Here is a 17721-nt window from a genome sequence, read left to right as displayed (position 1 = left end):
AGATGGGCTATATCTGCTACAAACCCGGAGCCCCGCCTATCCCGCCGCAGGGTATCGGCCGTCACTTTTCACTCAAAACAGTGAGAAGCTAAGCATCTGACTTCTGTCAAGGATGCTTTCCAACCGCTTTAAAACAGCAAAAAAAAAATTATAACATGTTGTTATCAAGTTAATCACGCTACAATATTTTCCTTTACAAAATTAAATAGAAGTAACGTAACTGTTCGAAGGTGAATAGTTAAAGTCTGGGCAGCTGGAAAGCGTTAGCCTCACAGTTCTCAAGTCCCGGGTTCAATCCCGGACCCGCCTGTGTGGCGTCGGCATGTTCTTCCCGTGCCTGCGTGGGTTTTCTCTGGGCACTCCGGTTTCCTTCAACATCCCAAAAACTAATAATAGTAATCATTGGACACTTAAATTGCCCCTAGGTGTGATTGTGATTGCGACTGTTTGTGCCAATGCGCCCTGCCATTGGCTGGCAACCTGTTCATGGTGCCCGTTGACAGCTGGGATAGACTCCAGCACCCCCCGCGACCCTTGTGAGGATAAGCGGCAAAGAAAATGGATAGATGGATAGTAAAAGCCTGTGCATCACAATTTATGTGATCTATAATAGCTGGCTAACCTGATTCCAGGTCTTGATGTCACTCACTCGGGCAACCCCCCCCCCTCCACCCCAAGGGGGCAAGCCAGCACACAAATACTACAGTATGTATAGTTTTTACACTTAAAAAGGGTATTTTTTAAAAAATCTTCTATATCATTGTGTTTATGTATATATATATATATATATATATATATATATATAGTTTTTTCCAGCCATCCATTCTCTTTGTCGCTTATCCTCACGAGGGTCGCAGGAGTGCTGGAGCTTATCCCAGCTGTCAACGGGCAGGAGGCAGGGTACACCCTGAACTGGTTGCCAGCCGATCGCAGGGCACAGGGAGACAGACAAAAGCCACACCTATGGACAATTTGGGGTGTCCAATTAATGTTGCATGTTTTTTGGGGGATGTGGAAGGAAACCGGAGGGCCAGGAGAAAACCCACGCGGGCACGGGGAGAACATGCAAACTCCACGCAGGGAGAGCTGGGATCGAATCACGGTCCTCAGAACTGTGAGGTCAACACTTTCCAGCTGCACCACCGTCCCACCTTATTGGTTTTTCTTTATCAAAATGATGTCATTGTTTTGGGCGAGGTCTTGAATGGCTAGATAGTATTTCAATGGGAGAAAACGATGTGGCAAATAAATTTAGTGGTGCACTTGGTCCGACGGAACAAATTCTAGTTGTCAATCACGGTACCATAATCATAATGATAATCAGAAGCAGATTCCACAGTATCTGCTATCAGGCTACCATTGAGCAGCGTGTCTATTTTCCTTTCCCCCGTCTCAGTTGAGCAAGGATTCTGTTCAAACCCCTGGATTCCGTACAACGGCCACTGCTTCCACCTCGTTCGGACCCCCAAAACGTGGTCGGAAGCGCAGAAGGATTGTCGCAAAGAGACGGGCGAGCTTGTGAGCATGCGGAACATTGAGGACCACAGCTTCGTCATCTCTCAACTGGGATACGGTAGGCGAGTGCGACACTGTTGCAGCAGTTGGAAAATGTCGTAAAAATGTAAACCATTTTACAATCATATATATCACTTATACTTCTCAATCATTCACAACGATTACTTTCCGAAAAAATAATTTAGAAATAATATATCGGTCCGGACACAGACATTTGCAGGTTAGATATTGCTGCTCAGTTTGCTGCTTGTTTTATATCTGTAATAGTTTTTACTAACATGAACATAAATACATTTTTAAAAACGTTTTTCAATTTGACGATTATTAGAACTGTTGCGTTCATTTCAGCAGCCTCTCTAGTTATACTAATAGCATTAAAGAGTCAAATGATTTGCACCTTAAGCAAACTACAATGGTACCTTCGGGGAATGAATTTATTTTTCAAATAAATGTATGTATGTATTTCTTTCGGCTTGTCCTGTTCAGGGTCGCCACACCGTGTTATCTCAGATGAACGCTCTTATTTGTTTGGCAGTTTTTATGCCAAATAAATGATAATAGTAAAATGTCAGTTGTGTAGATATTTTTAATGTAACATAATGATCAGTATTACCATTTTGTATTGGTTTTAAACTAATAAGCCTTTAAAATATATGTTTAGCATCATCCGAGCTACAATGCCAAAACTTGTTGTTTTAGCTTAAGAGCGCAACAAATATTTATTGTTTAGCTGAATATAGTAAAATAATCTAAAACATTTAACAAACATAACGACCGATATTATGTAAAATGCAGTTGAACTGCTCTTTCTGCCATATGAATATGTATCCTGAAACAAGTTACGATGCTACGATTAAGATAGCAGAATATTTTTAAAAGTTGCTAAACTGAAAAGATTCAAGTGTTCACTGTCTCTAAAGTTTTTCTGTTACATAATGCTAACTACATATTATTGACTTTAATGCAAATAGTCAAATCTACCAACAAGTTATTAAAAAAATGTAAAATAAACTACAATTCTAATGCTATATACACTTTAATTTATTTGATTGAATTAATATATTAAAATGAAAGAAGCTGTAAAAACATGTTTGCCATAATGAGAAGTACTATTTTACTATGCATGCGAGCTACAATGATGTTAATGCTATGTAAATGAGCTAGGTTCACTAGCTAATGCTAACGTTAACGCGAATAGGATGTCCTAGTCAAACATTTTGTTAGGTCCTTTTCAAACTTCAATATGAATAAATGTTATAAAAAAAAAAAAAAACCATTGTGTGTAATAAGTGGTTTCGCACTCATTGTCCACAGCCTCCACCGACGAGCTTTGGATATATTGTACATGTATCTCCTCGGTGACTAGCTACCATGATGCTAATGCTATGTAAATGAGCTACGTTGACTAGCTAATGCTAACGTTATGGCGAATAGGAGGTCTTAGTCAAACATTTTGTTGGGTCCTTTTCAAACTTCAATACGAATAAGTGTTACAAAAAAACATTCTGTGCGTAAAAGTGGCTTCACACTCACCGTCCGCAGCCTCCACCGACGAGCTTTGGATCGGCTTAAACGATAAGAGGACCGAGGGCCTGTTCGAGTGGAGCGACTCGACCGACGTCGCCTTCACCAGCTGGCAGTACGGAGAACCAACATTCTTAACAGACAACGAGGACTGCGTTCTCATCAGGGGCGAGGCGAGGAGCAAAATAAACAAGTGAAATATCGTTAAATGAAGTCACGAATACGTTGTCAACGGGGGATGATTTGTGTCCCACAGAATGGCAACTGGGCAGACCGCTCCTGCGATGAGAAACATGGCTTCGTCTGCATGAAGCAGAGCAGCACTGACCACCAGCCAGACGAGGTCCACATGGATATTGGCTGCAGACACGTGAGTGAAGCTGGATGACCGCAAAATCTCGGATTTGTTTCAAAATACATAATACGCGTTTGAAGCCGTGGGAGTGGGACTCGAAAGTTTTCGGCCACTATAGATTTTATTCACCTATACGAAGAGTTGATGTCCTTTCTAGGGTTGGAAACGACACGGCTCCTACTGTTATTTTGTCGGGACGGAGACCAAATCGTTTGACCAAGCCAACGACGACTGCAAGGCAACAAACTCCTACTTGGCTGATGTGTCAAACGGGTGAGCGCGATTTCTGTTTCGTGGCTGTGCGTGCAAATTTGCAGACGTAGGTTCCTGCCATTCACAGCAGAGGAATGGAGAGGTGGAATTAAAACAAAGAAACGGTGTCTAGTGAGTTGGCAAAGTTGCATTTTTTAGTATTCACCACTTGATTCCATTAAAAAAAAAAATCCCAACGAGTTCAGTTTACAGGTGTCTCAATAATAAAAAATACCCCAAGGCTCTCACTCTTCCTTTTTTTTTTTTTTTTTTTAGTTTGCCACAGCACCATCTAGTGGGTATGGTGGGCTACTGACCCACTTACCAAATACCTCCTTGGACAATGTTCGCGACTGACTGTATGCACGAAACTGTCTGCAGGGTGGACAACGCTTTCCTGATCAGCTTAGTGGGGGCAAGGTCTGAGAAGCATTTCTGGCTGGGCCTCTCAAACCAGAAGAACTCCGACGAGTTTGTGTGGACTAATGATAACGCGGTCAGTTTTACTCACTGGAACAACGAGATGCCAGGTATGGATCTGATCCGTTGCAAGTCGAGGCGTACTGTTTTCCGCGCCGCTTCCGGTTCACCGCCAAATGTTATTTCAGGTCGGAGACAAGGCTGCGTGGCCATGACAACCGGCGTTTTGGCCGGCCTCTGGGATCTGCTGCCCTGCGACAACAAGGAGAAGTACATCTGCAAGCACCTGGCCGAAGGAGCGGTCTTGACACCGGCGCCGCCTACCGTCAGCCCCCCGCAGTGCGCTGAGGGCTGGATGCGAGTGGGAACGAGAAACGTCTGTTCCAAGGTTCGTCACGAAAATGGAGTTTGATGCCGGCTGACGTCCACGAGGCCATCCTATAGGAAATCACGTCAAGTGGCTTAAGACATTTCAGACTCAAATTTAGCGTCTTCAGTGAGCCTAAATTGCATGTCTTTGAGACGTGGGAGGAAGCCATTGTACCCGGAAACAAAACATCCACGGACAGAGAGAACTGACATACCCATACAAATGTACATCTTTCATACATTCATCTACAAGGAAAAAAGACTTTTCACGTTTATCTCTTTTTTTTTTGTCCCTTTAATGATACTGTAATTCCCGACCTACAGAGCGCAAGAAAGACGGTACACAGAAAGAGTTTAAGGCTAGCGCTAACGCCCCGCTAGCGCTAACAGGGTCGGTTAAAATAAAACGTACCGATAAATATCACTGAGACACGTCAGTAACACAGCAACAACATGCTAGCACCGCACTAGCACGGCGCTAAAAGGGCCGGTAAAAGTTACTTCCTCGGCACAAAGATTCCACCGGTCTCATTCTTACCTTTTCCGCTCGAGTACCCCCTCGCTGCCGTTAGAAAATACACACAAATATTAGCCGCATTACTGCATAAATCCCAGGGTTGAAAGCGTGTGAAAAAAGTCGTGGCTTATAGGCCGGAAATTACAGTACTTTTACGGACTTCATGACCTAAATCGGTCAGGAAATCCAGTTTCTCTCTCTGTGAAATCCAATGACTAAAGAACTGTGTGCTGTCATCCAGTTCTTCACAGGGCCCCGTTCGTTTGAGAAGACCTGGTTTGAAGCCAGAGATTTCTGCCGGGCCATCGGAGGAGATCTTCTCAGCATCCACAGCAGCTCGGAGATATTTGTGGGACGGTACGCACCACTGGCGGTTAATGCCAAATTACTATAATATATTTGAAGAATAAAGCAGGTGTGTAAAAGATTATTTACATTTGTCATTTTTATTTACGACAGCCATGGAAAGGCCTGGATTGGACTTCATATCGCTGACCCGAGTGTTGGCTATGTGTGGAGCGATGGATCCCCAGTAAGTTTATTTTACACAGGCGACAAAAGTAGCATTCACATTATACTACACATTATTAAAATTATGATCACATTTGATGTATCTATTGTTTTTCTTATGAAGTTGCATTAGTTGAATGTAGTACACTATACAACATATTATACACAAGCCATATTGCAATTTATTGTGAAGTACTAAATGTATTTACCAATCTGTAGCATTCATTTAATTCACGACAAAAAAATGTCTGACGCGTACCACAATTCCCGGCCTACTGAGCGCACCTGGTTACAAGCCTCACCGAGTACATTTTTAAAAGAAATACCATTTGGTACAAAAATACGCCGCAGCTGTGTAAAAGCCGCATGTGCCCACATTGAAACATGAATATATTTACAAGGCCAGTACACAGAAAGAGTTTAGCGCTAGCGCCGTGCTAACGCTAGCACTAACGCTAACAGGGCCGGTTAAAATAAAACTTACCAATAAATATCACTGAGACACACCAATAACACAGCAGGAACACGCTAGCACAGCACTAAAGGTAGCGCAGGGCTAAAAGGGCCGGTAAAAGTCACTTCCTTGGCACATATATTCCACCAGTCTCATTCTTACCTTTTCCGCTCGAGTGCCCCCTTGCGGCCATTATAAAAAAAGTCGCGGCCTGTAGGCCGGAAATTACGGGATCTATTTTTTCTCCGCCACAGGTCAACTTCCAACACTGGCAGGAGGGCGAGCCAAATAATTTCCAAAATTCTGAATCTTGCACCGAGTTCCGCATATATCGTTTCGATGAGATGGGCTCGTGGAACGACGTCCACTGCGAGAGCTACAACGACTGGCTCTGTCAGATCCGTGCGGGTAAAGAACCGAGGCGCTCCAGCCTTCGTCTTGAGCCGAACCAAGCGGGTTTATGTTTGCTTACAACCGAGTCTTTGCTTGTGTCTCTGAATTACAGGAGTGACTCCAAAGCCACCTCCAAACGACACCGCCGTCGGTGAGTAGACGCTCAACAAGCATCCGGAGACACGTCGACGGTCGGGCAATGGCGTCTAATCAATGTTTCCCGCCCTTCTCCCCACCAAAGACTTTAACACGACCTCAGACGGATGGCTGGAGTGGCGAGGGAGTCAGTACTACATCCACCGGGCCTCAATGCCCATGGAGGACGCCCGGCATTACTGCAAGCAGCACCACGGCGACTTGGTGACAATCAACAGCGAAGCTGAAAACGTCTTCTTATGGAAACAGGTGCGGATGCGTCACTCAGCGGATGCTACACAGTCATGCCACTAACACAATACCGTAATGTGCCCACTTTCTGGAGTAATCTATTGCTTTACTACTCCCAAACAAGTACCGTAATTCCCGGCCTACGGAGCGCACCTGGTCATAAGCTTCACCCAGTACATTTGTAATGGAAATACCATTTGGTACGTACATACGCCGCAGCTGTGTAAAATCCGCAAGTGCCCACATTGAAACACGAGATATTTACAAGGAAAAACGGTACCCAGAGAGTTTAACGCTAGCGCTGCTGCAGTAACGCTAGCGCTAAGGCTAGCGCCGCACTAACAGAGGCGGTTAAATAAAAACATACCGGTAAAAATCACTGAGACACGGCAGTTACACGCTAACCGGTAAAAGTTACTTCCTCGGCACATATATTCCACCGGTCTCACTCTTACCTTTTCCGCTCGAGTGCCCCCTTGTGGCAATTAGAATAAAAATGCACAAATTAGCCGCATCACAGCATAAACCGCAGGGTTGAAAGCACGTGAAAAAAGTCGCATCTTATAGGCCGGAAATTACGGTAAATGATTTTAAAATCGGATTCCTACCAATGCAGTTTAACTATTTCAGGTACTTTCTTAAAATAATATAACTGATTTTTTTGTTTTTATTCTTAATTGGACTCTTGGATGATTGCTCTAATGAAGTGGATTAACACCAGAGGAATTAACCACATATTTCTTCTTTACACAAATAATAAATAGATGTAAATACACAATAAAGCATGATTGTTGCATTATGTGTACAGCATGTGGTAAAGCACAATTCCATGTTGACCAAACTAGGAATGTACAAGCAAAAAATTGATATATTTCTTCAATTTTTTTATGATATAAAGTATTTAAACTATACATGTATTTTTACTTTGCAGTTTATTATCAGGAAAAGCTAAAAAAATGCTTTAAAAAGCCAATTTTGGGGGGGCTTGGAACGCATTATTTCTTTTTCCAGTCATTGCAAATGGGAACTATCGATTCAGTTTTCGAACAAATCACTTCTCGAACCGCCCTCTGGAACGGATCGTGGTCGAGAACCGGTGCTGTACTGTACGCAATTTTGGCAATATCACTTCATACGACAACACAAAATAAGTGAATGTTTCATTAAGTCCAAAAGACTCATAGAAGCTGACAATTTTTTTGTTTTTGTTTGGGGGGGGGGGGATCGTTCAATACAGGTTTCCAGAACTTATGGGACCTACTACATCGGTTTGTCGGTGGACCTGGATGGCTCGTTTTGGTGAGTAGGAATGACTGAAATACAATACAGGAAAAAGAAAACAATATATATTAATTATTATCTATTATCATCCAGTTGTTGATTTTTTTTCATATTTAGGGTTCATATTTTCTTTTTTTTTTGTTTGTTTTTTAAATGTGTCACTAAAGGTGGATGGATGGCACTTCAGTGGGGTACCAAAGATGGGACGAGGACCAACCGAATCAGAATAGCTACGATCAGAACTGCGTCGCTATGTCCTACTTCATGGGTGAATACACACTGGATGATCATTTTATGGACAAGTATTCAGTACAACATTTCTACTACCTGCTTGTACAACTTTTGAAACAGGGAGGTTTATAAAAGTAGATTAAAAACACATCAAAGCGATACTCACCGCATGTGCAACCCAACGTGCTAACCATCTGTTGTCCTCCTCTGCCATGGCAGGCTTGTGGCGTGGCTTCAACTGCGGAGAAGAGCATCATTTTATGTGCAAGCGCGGGACGACGGCGCCGGTCAACACCACCGCGGCCCCAACGGTTCCCCCCAAAGGCGGCTGCCCGCTCAAATGGAGCACATTTGACTCAAGGGTAAGGTTCTTGCCTTGCGGCAGTACTAGACCGCGACTAATAACTGACACAAGTGAGGGAAAAAAATAATGTATACAGTCTCAACTCTATTGAGATATGAAGATGAAAGTTGCATTATGTCAAAATTCTGACAGGTGTCTTAGTTTTTTTTTTTCTTCTTCACTATGTATTCAAAACGTACCCCAAAACCTATTGTTCTCAAGACTATTATTTCAAATATATAAAATGGATAATGTTCTGAAAATCTAAAAAAATAATCGCTTAATACAAATGTTCATTTCTTTAATTATTTGTGAACACTAAGATAAATTGTGAATCACTATATTAATAATTTTAAAAATATAAATCTAAGACAATTTGTCAATAACGAATTATATTAATAATCTAAAAATGTATGGCTTTTTATTATTTGTGAACACTAAGACAATTTGTCAACAATTTACATTAATAATTAAAAAGTATAAATATTGAATTGAAAAAATTGTAATTTAATTGTAAAAATAAATGTATGCACACTTTTTATTTTATTTTTTTTATGCTACACACTTTGCTAATCTTTTTTTATTATTTGTGAACACTAAGACAATTTGTCAATAACTATTTATAGTAATAATTAAAAAATATAAATAATTATTGAATTGAAAAAATATTTATTTAATTGTAAAAATAAATGTATGCACACTTTTGATTCATTCATTTATTTTTTGTGCTGCACACTGTGCTTGTCAATTTTACAACATGACCGTTGAGTTCAAAAGTTTACCCAGCCCTGGTTTAGCCTTTTATTCAACTTTTTTTTTTTTGGTACTCTTTTGCGTGAGCTGGGAATGACGCTATTGGACCGTTGTCGAAACCGTTCATGTCGGTAAAAGTCTTTGTGAAATAACTCCGTGCTTTGGCGTTTGCAGTGTTACAGCATCAACAGTAACCGCAAGACCACCTGGGAAGAGGCGAGGAAACAGTGCTACTCTATGGGAGGGAATCTAGTCTCGATACCAACGAGGCGCGTGCAAGGTGCGCTGCTATTCACCTTCCGTACGGTACGTTGTCAGTCAAACATTATATTTGGTTCTCGCTCAGGACATGTTGTTCTGTGAAAATGTGCAGCCTATTTGGTCACCAAAATGGCAGAAGTGGCGGCAGACCTGTGGATCGGCTTGAACAGTTTGAACCAAGATGCCTTTTATTGGAGCGATGGAAAACCGAGGCGATACACCAACTGGGGCTACTCTGTAAGCGTTTATACATACGTCATATACAATATGTATGAATGGAATAACATAAATAGATTTTTGGCTTGTTTTGTTTCATTTGTTTTTAGCCACATCGACGTCGTCAAGGGACATTTTACCAAAGATGGAATGAGGTACGCGTTCAATATTTCCATCAATCCCTTTTCTTTGCCGCTTATCCTCACAAGGGTCGCGGGGTGTGCAGGAGCCTATCCCAGCTGTCATCGGGCGGGAGGCGGGGTACAGCCTGAACTGGTTGGCAGCCAATCGCAGGGCACATCGAGACAAACAGCCGCACTCAGAATCACACCTAGGGGCAATTTCGTGTGTCCAATTCCTGTAATTCCCGGCCTACAGAGCGGACCTGGTTACAAGCCTCACCGAGTACATTTGGAAAGGAAATACCATTTGGTACATACAGTACATACGCCGCAGGTGTGTAAAAGCAGCAAGTCCCCACATTGAAACATGAGCTATTTACACAGAAAGATGGTACGCAGAGTTTGACGCTAGCGTGGCGTTAACGCTTGCGTCGTGCTAACACCCACGCTTTGCTAACGGTAACAGGGCTAGTTAAAATAAAACTTACCGGTAAATATCAATGAGACACGCCAGTAACAGAGCAGCAACACGCTAGCACAGCGCTAACGCGAGCACTAACACAGCCGGTAAAAGTCACTTCCTCAGCACATATATTCCATCGGTCTCATTCTTTCCTTTTCCGCTCGAGTGCCCCCTTGCGGCCGTTAGAAAAAACGCACAAATTACCCGCATCACCGCATAAACCGCAGGGTTGAAAGCGTGTGAAAAAAGTCCCGGCTTGTACGCCGAAAATTACAGTAATTGACCTGCGTGTCCACTTTTTGAGATATTTTTGTTTGCATCTGATTTTCCGTCTCTCTCCAATAGGAAAGTTGCGTTGTCATGACCAACAATCCCACGGGTGGAATTGGCAAATGGTTGATCAAGTCCTGCAACGACACCAATGGATTCATCTGCACCAGGAATCTTGGTTGGTTTTGTTTCTAAACGGTTTTTATGCCATGCGCCACCTTAAGCGTCCCAAACGACTTGGCACACACCCTCGAAAAGACATTTACGCACTTATGTTGAATTGACATTATGATCATGAGGGGGGTCCTTCGGTAAATGTCTTCTGCAAGGGAAGGGGTCCCTGGACCCAAAATGTTTGAGACCGTAGGAACTGTAGGAACCTCAACGAGATCAGTTGTTCAAGTACTCCTGACTTCAATTTTTAATTGTCCTCAATAGATCCCGGTCTCCCATCCCAACCCGAACCCTCCGTTCCCAACATCTTCGTATCCCTGGGAAACGACAGCATCATGGCCGTGACTACAAATATGACGTGGGATGCCGCCAAGGCACACTGTCAGGGCAACAATGCCAACCTGGCCAGTCTGAGGAACGAGTGGACCCTGTCCTACGTGGAGCTCTTGGCCTTGAATCTCAAATCCCCTCTGTGGATCGGAATGAACAAAGACCAGGTGAGATGCTGCCGAAAATTCACGATGGTCAAAACGCATTCCACGTGGGTATGCACCGTAATTCCCGGTCTACTGAGCGCACCTGGTTACAAGCCTCACTGAGTACATTAGTAAAGGAAATACCATTTGGTACATACATACGCCTCAGCTGTGTAAAAGCCGAAAGTGCCCACATTGAAACTCGCATTGAAACACAAGATATTTACAAAGAAAGACGGTACACAGAAAGAGTTTAACGCTAGCGCGGCGCTAACGCTAATGCAACCGCTAGCGCCGCGCTAAAGCTAGTGCTAACACTAAGAGTAACAGGGTTGGTTAAAATAAAACTCACTGGTAAATATAACTAAGACTCAGCAGCAACACAGCAGCAACACGCTACGCTAGCACAGCGTTAATGCTAGCGCAGTGATAACACTAGCACAGCGCTAATGCTAGCGCAGTGCTAACACTTGCGGTGTGCTAACGCTAACAGGGACAGTTAAAATAAAACTTACCGGTAAATATCTATGAGACACGCCAGTAACAGAGCAGCAACACGCTAGCACAGCGCTAACGCTAGCACTAACAAAGCTGGTAAAAGTCACTTCCTCAGCACATATATTCCGCCGGTTTCATTCTTTCCTTTTCCCCTCGAGTGCCCCATTACGGCCGTGAAAAAAAAAAAATGGACAAATTAGCAGCATCACCGCATAAACCGCAGCGTTGAAAGCGTGTGAAAAAAGTCGCGGCGAGTAGGCCGGAAATTACGGTAATATACGTCTGGCTTTTTCAGACCGGGGGTTATTTTAGATACATCGACGGCTGGCACATGAGCTTTGCGAACTGGGCCGTAGGGGAGCCCAGTCAGCACTTGCCGTGCGCGTACCTGGACGTGGATGGAAAATTTAAAACGACCCTGTGCAATCGCACCATGTACGCCGTGTGCATGCAGACGACAGGTAAAAGACGGCGACAAACAACGTTATGTTGTGTGATGCGTATTATATTATATGCTATGAAACTTACCCAACACCGCTAAAATGTCTCTCTCGCAGACGTGCTGCCAACACAATCGTCCACCTACCCGGGAGTTTGCCCCGACGACACCATGGCCGACTACAGCCAGAGTTACACGTGGCTGCCATTTAAGAGTCACTGTTACTTGTTTGTCACGGACGAAATCGAGTGGGCGGACGCAGCCACGAGCTGCGCAAGACACGGTAAGATTTGGGGAATTTTTTGGGGGCCGCAATTACTGGTAGCTGGGAGTCGTATGCAATGATCCAAGGTCATGAATTGTTCACAGTGACATTAAAGAATGCTGAGCTCCTTTAAACTCTATTGCTTACCAGGGGTGTCAAACTAATTTTTGTCGTGGTTCCGGTTTCTCTCAGAGGGCTGTAAAAAATGTGAAACAAAAATATTTAGTCATCTCATCACATTTACATCATCAACTTATGAACTACTTTTGGAATCAGAAATCAAGGCTAACGTGTTTTTCAACTATTCACGTTTTGGAACACATAAATGCTCACAATATCGCAACTTTATCATTTATGATGTATGGCAATTTGATATTTTGATACAGATTTTTACAAAAATCATGGAAATTCATGGAATTTAGCTTCGCGGGCCACATAAAAACGTGTGGTGGTCCAGATATGGCCCCCGGGCCTTGAGTTTGACACCCGTACTGTAAACAGTCAGTGTGGTCTCGCTGCGTGTTGTTGTAGGACTTACAACGAACCTGGCCCATCCGCCCGTTTTTAAAACGGTGGCGCTTAAGCACAGGTTTCCTCGCCCCTTTCCTCGAGGCTGTTCATAATTTTGAAACCTTTCAACTCGGAAGACAGAATAAAACCTGATCCCTTCCGTTCTTAAGGTGGATTTTTGGCCAGCATCGAAGACCCCGAGGAGCAAACCTTCATTCAGAACAACGTAGAAGGGTTCCAGGACAGCCAGAGCTCATTCTGGATCGGCCTGTACAAAACGCACAAAGGTATCACTCAAAGGATTTTTTTAAAATTACCGTAATACCGTAATTCCCGGCCTACAGAGCGCACGTGGTTATAAGCCTCGGTACACAGAAAGAGTTTAACACTAGCGCCGTGTTAGCGTTAGCGCGGTGCTAGCATTAGCGCAGCGCTAGTATTAAAATCTGTGTACCAAGGTTTATAAAAAGGTGGTGCGCAAATGCTAGCGCTGCGCTAAGGCTAGCGTCACTAGCGCTAACACTAGCGCCGCATCACCGCATAAAAGTTGAAAGCGTGTGAAAAAAGTCGCGGCTTGTAGGTTGGAAATTACGGTTATTTTATTTTTAAAAACATGAATAAATCACTCAGTCTCAACTAAATCCATTGTTGGTATCAGGCACGTGGATGTGGGTGGATAAAACCGTATTGGACTACACAAACTGGGGTCCGGACGCTGCGGAGAGGGACTACGGAGAGATACGGACCTCAGACGGGGAGTGGACCACGGGCATGAAGTGGAACGACCGAGCGTACATCTGTGAAACGTCCAAAGGTAGCGTCTGCCCACCTAAAAGGTGTTGAAAAGGTGTTAAAAGCGACCAAATGACGTTTTCTTTTCTTGTCACCCAACAGTAATACTCAGAGGTCCAGACCCGGAATCTCGTAAGTTACACCTCCGCATATATTTTTTTTTTCCCTTCAGAGCATGACGGACAAAAAAAGAGCAATCAAAGACACGTCTGAAATTAAGCGCAGGAAGTCAATTATGGTTTGTAATGGCCTCAAAGAACTCCTACTAGGGAGTCTTGCCAAGTTTGCCCCAATTTGACGCAGATATCCTAGAAAGACGGGCAAGGCTAAATTGGACATTTCATGCCCAATGCAGTATAAGCGCAACCTCTTTCTGCATTCGGCAAAGCGGCTTTTGAACTATTTTCCTTGACTTGTGATTTCAAAACTACCTTAATTTCCAGCCTACTGAGCGCACCTGAATATAACCCTCACCCAGTACATTTGTAAAGAAAATACCATTTGGTACACACGTGTGTAAAAGCCGCAAGCCCACATCGAAATCCACAAAGACGATACACAGAGAGTTTAACCCTAACGCTAGTCTTAGCGCCGCAATAACAGGGCTGGTTAAAAAAAAAAAAAAAAAAAAAAAAAAGCAACATACCGGTTAAAGTCATTGAGACACAGCAGTAACACGCTAGCGCAGCGCTAGCAGGGCCGGAAAGGTAAAAGTCACTTCCTCGGTACATGTATTCCACCAGTCCTACTTTTACCTTTTCCGCTCTAGTGCCAACTTGCAGCCGTTACAAAAAATACACCAATTAGCCGCAACGCCACATAAGCCGCAGGGTTGAAAGCGTGTGAAAAAAGTCGCAGTCTATGGGCCGCAAATTACGGTAAATAGAAAGTAGGTTAGAAAGAGTTTTCGATGTTTTAATACCTTAGCTTAGCTTAACATAGCAACAACAAGGTAGCACAAACAGGGCTGGTAAAAAAAAAAAAAGAAAACATACTGATTAATAAATAAAAAATAAAAGCCGCGGGAGCTACACAGTAGCAACACGCTAGCACACCACTAACGGGGCCGGTAAAAAAAACAAAAAACATATCTAAATCACAAATCACTGAGACGCGGCAGAAATACAGCAGCAATACGCTGGCGTGGCGCTGACGCTAGCGCGCCGCTAACAGGGCCGGTAAAAAAAAAAAAAAAAACATACCGGTAAAAATCACTTAGGCACGGCAGTAACACACCAGCAACAGCTAGCGCAGCGCTAACAGGGCCGGTTAAAATCTAAATCACAAATCACTGAGACGCGGCAGAAATACAGCAGCAACACGCTAGCGTGGCGCTGACGCTAGCGCGTCGCTAACAGGGCCGGTAAAAAAAAACAAAAAAAAAACATGCCAGTAAAAATCACTGCGACATGGCAGTAACACAGCAGCAACACGCTAGCGCAGCGCTAACAGGGCCGGTAAAAAAAACAAAAACAAAAAAAAACCATACCGGTAAAAGCCACTTCCTCGGCACATATATTCCACCAGTCTCACTTTTACCTTTTGCGCTTGAGTGCCCCCTTGCGACCAAAAAAAAATGCACAAATTAACCGCATCACCGCATAAGCCGCAGGGTTGAAAGCGTGTAAGGCGGGAAATTCCGGTTTGTTGTGACTATACGGAAGTCAAGTGACGCGATTTAAAATTTCTGGTTTCACCGTCATGGCCGACCGAGGGAAAAACCGTCACAACAATGCGTCACGTGCTAAAAAACGAGTTTGACATCCCGCAACTTCACGCTGCGAAAAATTGTGCACAGAGCCGCACGGAGGCGGCGACGGCGGCTCGCGCCGTCACACCAGCCTGATCGTCATCCTGATCGTCACCCTGACGTCGTCGCTGGCCGTCCTGGCCTTCTTCCTGTACAAGAAGTCGCCCCGGTCGCTGCCCACCTTCGACAACCCGCTCTACTTCGGCAACGAGCGGACGCAGCCCGACGTGGTGGACACCAACAAACTGATGGAGAAGGCCGAGGAGGAGGTCCCCGAGCCCATCATCACTTTGTGATCTGCGCGCCCGACCGATGGGAACGTGCTCATCTCAGGCAAACGTATCGCACTGGCACGCTCCACGTTTGTTGTACATGATATGTATTCAGTTATTTAATAATACTAAGCGTGGGTTTCGGTGGCAGCCGCCACGCCCGACCTCGCGGAACTGAACTTTTGAGGCTCTGGGAAGTCTGGCTGAAACCGATTTGGTACCTGATTGTTGTCTTTCCACTTATTCCGCAAATGAGTGTACATAATTCCATGCTTGTGCTCGTCAATTGTGTACGAACGGCACCGCTTTGAATGACAATTAAACGTGGCTTTAAATGTCTTTTCGTCGGTCCGTTGTGTCGTAACTTGCTTTTTATGAAAATAGCTTTCACATAAAAAAAATACACAACAGGGCGGGAGAAGTTATTGTTGTACAATCGCAGGGTTTTCACTAAAATAAATCTTTTTAATAATAATTTTAATATAAATGTTGATGGACCTCTATCCTTGAACTTAATATGTTGGTACTGAGTGTATGATGTAAATTCTGTGTACATAATTTCAGGCAATGCTAACGGTTAGCAGTTGCGATTAGCACTAGCATACTAGCGATGACCATTTTTTTTAAAAATCCATTCAGCTCACGTGTGACATAAATTCTGAGTACAGAATATGAGACAGCAGATTACACATCTGACGCACTGATTACATTAAAAAAAATACTGAATAGCGCATACATATCTCGCGGTGTCGATTGAAGTCAATTGGCCGCCATCTTGGTACTCCCAAAACGTGTGGATGAAGTCAGGGTCACCAACGCGGTGCCCGCGGGTGAATGGTAGCCCACGAGGACCACATCAGGCACCCGCGAGGTATGTTCTATACCACAGGCCACAAATTCTTACTATTATTTGTGCTTTAAATACTGAATCTGACTTTTCACGTAAATTAAAATTTTAAAATACCTGTAATGTCAGTTACTACAATAAATTAAAACAAAAATATTTGATGTACGTGTAATGAACCGAGTCTGAAATTTGCCGCCAACAGGTCACGTAGGCCTTCGTACGATCGGTGCTCACGAAGTAGCCCTCGGCCTCAAAAAGGTTGCTGAGCACTAGTTTACAGGTTGGATTATGGCGGGAGTTTTTCCTCAAAGTTTGGCATGTAGAATTAAAACTGGTCCTGTGAGTTTGACATTTTTTCAGTTCTGGTAACATGAAGGATTTTTGGTAAGCCCAAAAAAAAAAAAAAAGGCTATGTGCAAAGGAAGGACGTATAACAACGTGACTAGCAAGAAAACTTGCATATTAGCAAGGGCCCGATTTCCGTGACATGTTAACTTTTCCCAAAATACGATGTGAAGCACTATCATCATAACATAGCAAAAAAAAAACAATAATTTTTTGACAGAAAAACAATAAGTTAGATACATTTTTAGAAAAAGGGATCGCAATAGGAAAATACATGCTAAACGCATAGCTCATTTGTTGTCTCTGCGACGTCCTATTTCAGACAGAAAATTTCAACGTGTTTCCTCGCATTTGAAAATCAAATTTAATTTGGAGAGTTTTGTATTATGAAATTCAACAAAAAATTTACGGAAAAATGTGTGTTCTTGCTTATCCACTGATGAAGTTTGGGAAAATACTCACATCGCTTTTTCGCAAAAAAAAAAACAAAACGTCGGCTTATAAAGGTGAAGCAGAGAGTGAACAGTGAACGACAACAACCGGAAACAAAACTTTAAGGGAATTAAACTCACCAAGAAAGTAAAAAAAAAAACTTTACAAACAAACTTTAACAGAGTCAAAATAAATCCTTCCAACGTACCAGCGGAAAGTTTTCTCACAGCCACGCAACTGGCGATTAACAGCAGTTAATTGCTATCGCTGCACAAGTCGGCATGA

At 43.3% G+C, this 17721-nt stretch overlaps 1 protein-coding gene and 1 long non-coding RNA gene across 4 annotated transcripts in view; both read right to left on the bottom strand.

Annotated features, from left to right (window-relative positions):
- Nucleotides 1-3212, bottom strand: part of si:ch211-106h4.4 (MAM and LDL-receptor class A domain-containing protein 2) — a 49224-nt gene extending 46012 nt beyond the window's left edge. For both annotated transcript variants that reach the window (XM_061838578.1, XM_061838579.1), the window contains exon 1: nt 3049-3212. In XM_061838578.1, the coding sequence (XP_061694562.1) occupies nt 3049-3202 (154 nt within the window). In that variant the 5' untranslated portion in view covers nt 3203-3212. The remainder of the gene's footprint in view (nt 1-3048) is intronic.
- A 1152-nt stretch (nt 3213-4364) lies between these two features.
- On the bottom strand, nt 4365-17346 carry LOC133510543 (uncharacterized). 2 transcript variants are annotated; one of them, XR_009797639.1, is made up of 3 exons: nt 16549-17346; nt 8375-8446; nt 4365-4504 (listed from the first exon to the last, which is right to left on the bottom strand). It is a non-coding gene; the product is annotated as an uncharacterized LOC133510543 (long non-coding RNA). The 2 variants fall into 2 exon arrangements; XR_009797638.1 differs by lacking the exon at nt 16549-17346 and adding an exon at nt 12636-13159.
- Nucleotides 17347-17721: the final 375 nt, after the last annotated feature.

This window comes from Syngnathoides biaculeatus, chromosome 13 (genome assembly GCF_019802595.1).
Source record: "Syngnathoides biaculeatus isolate LvHL_M chromosome 13, ASM1980259v1, whole genome shotgun sequence".
NCBI classification, from domain to species: Eukaryota; Metazoa; Chordata; class Actinopteri; order Syngnathiformes; family Syngnathidae; genus Syngnathoides; species Syngnathoides biaculeatus.
The sequence above is the reverse complement of the archived record's forward strand: the minus strand, read 5'-3'. Positions and strand labels throughout refer to the sequence as shown.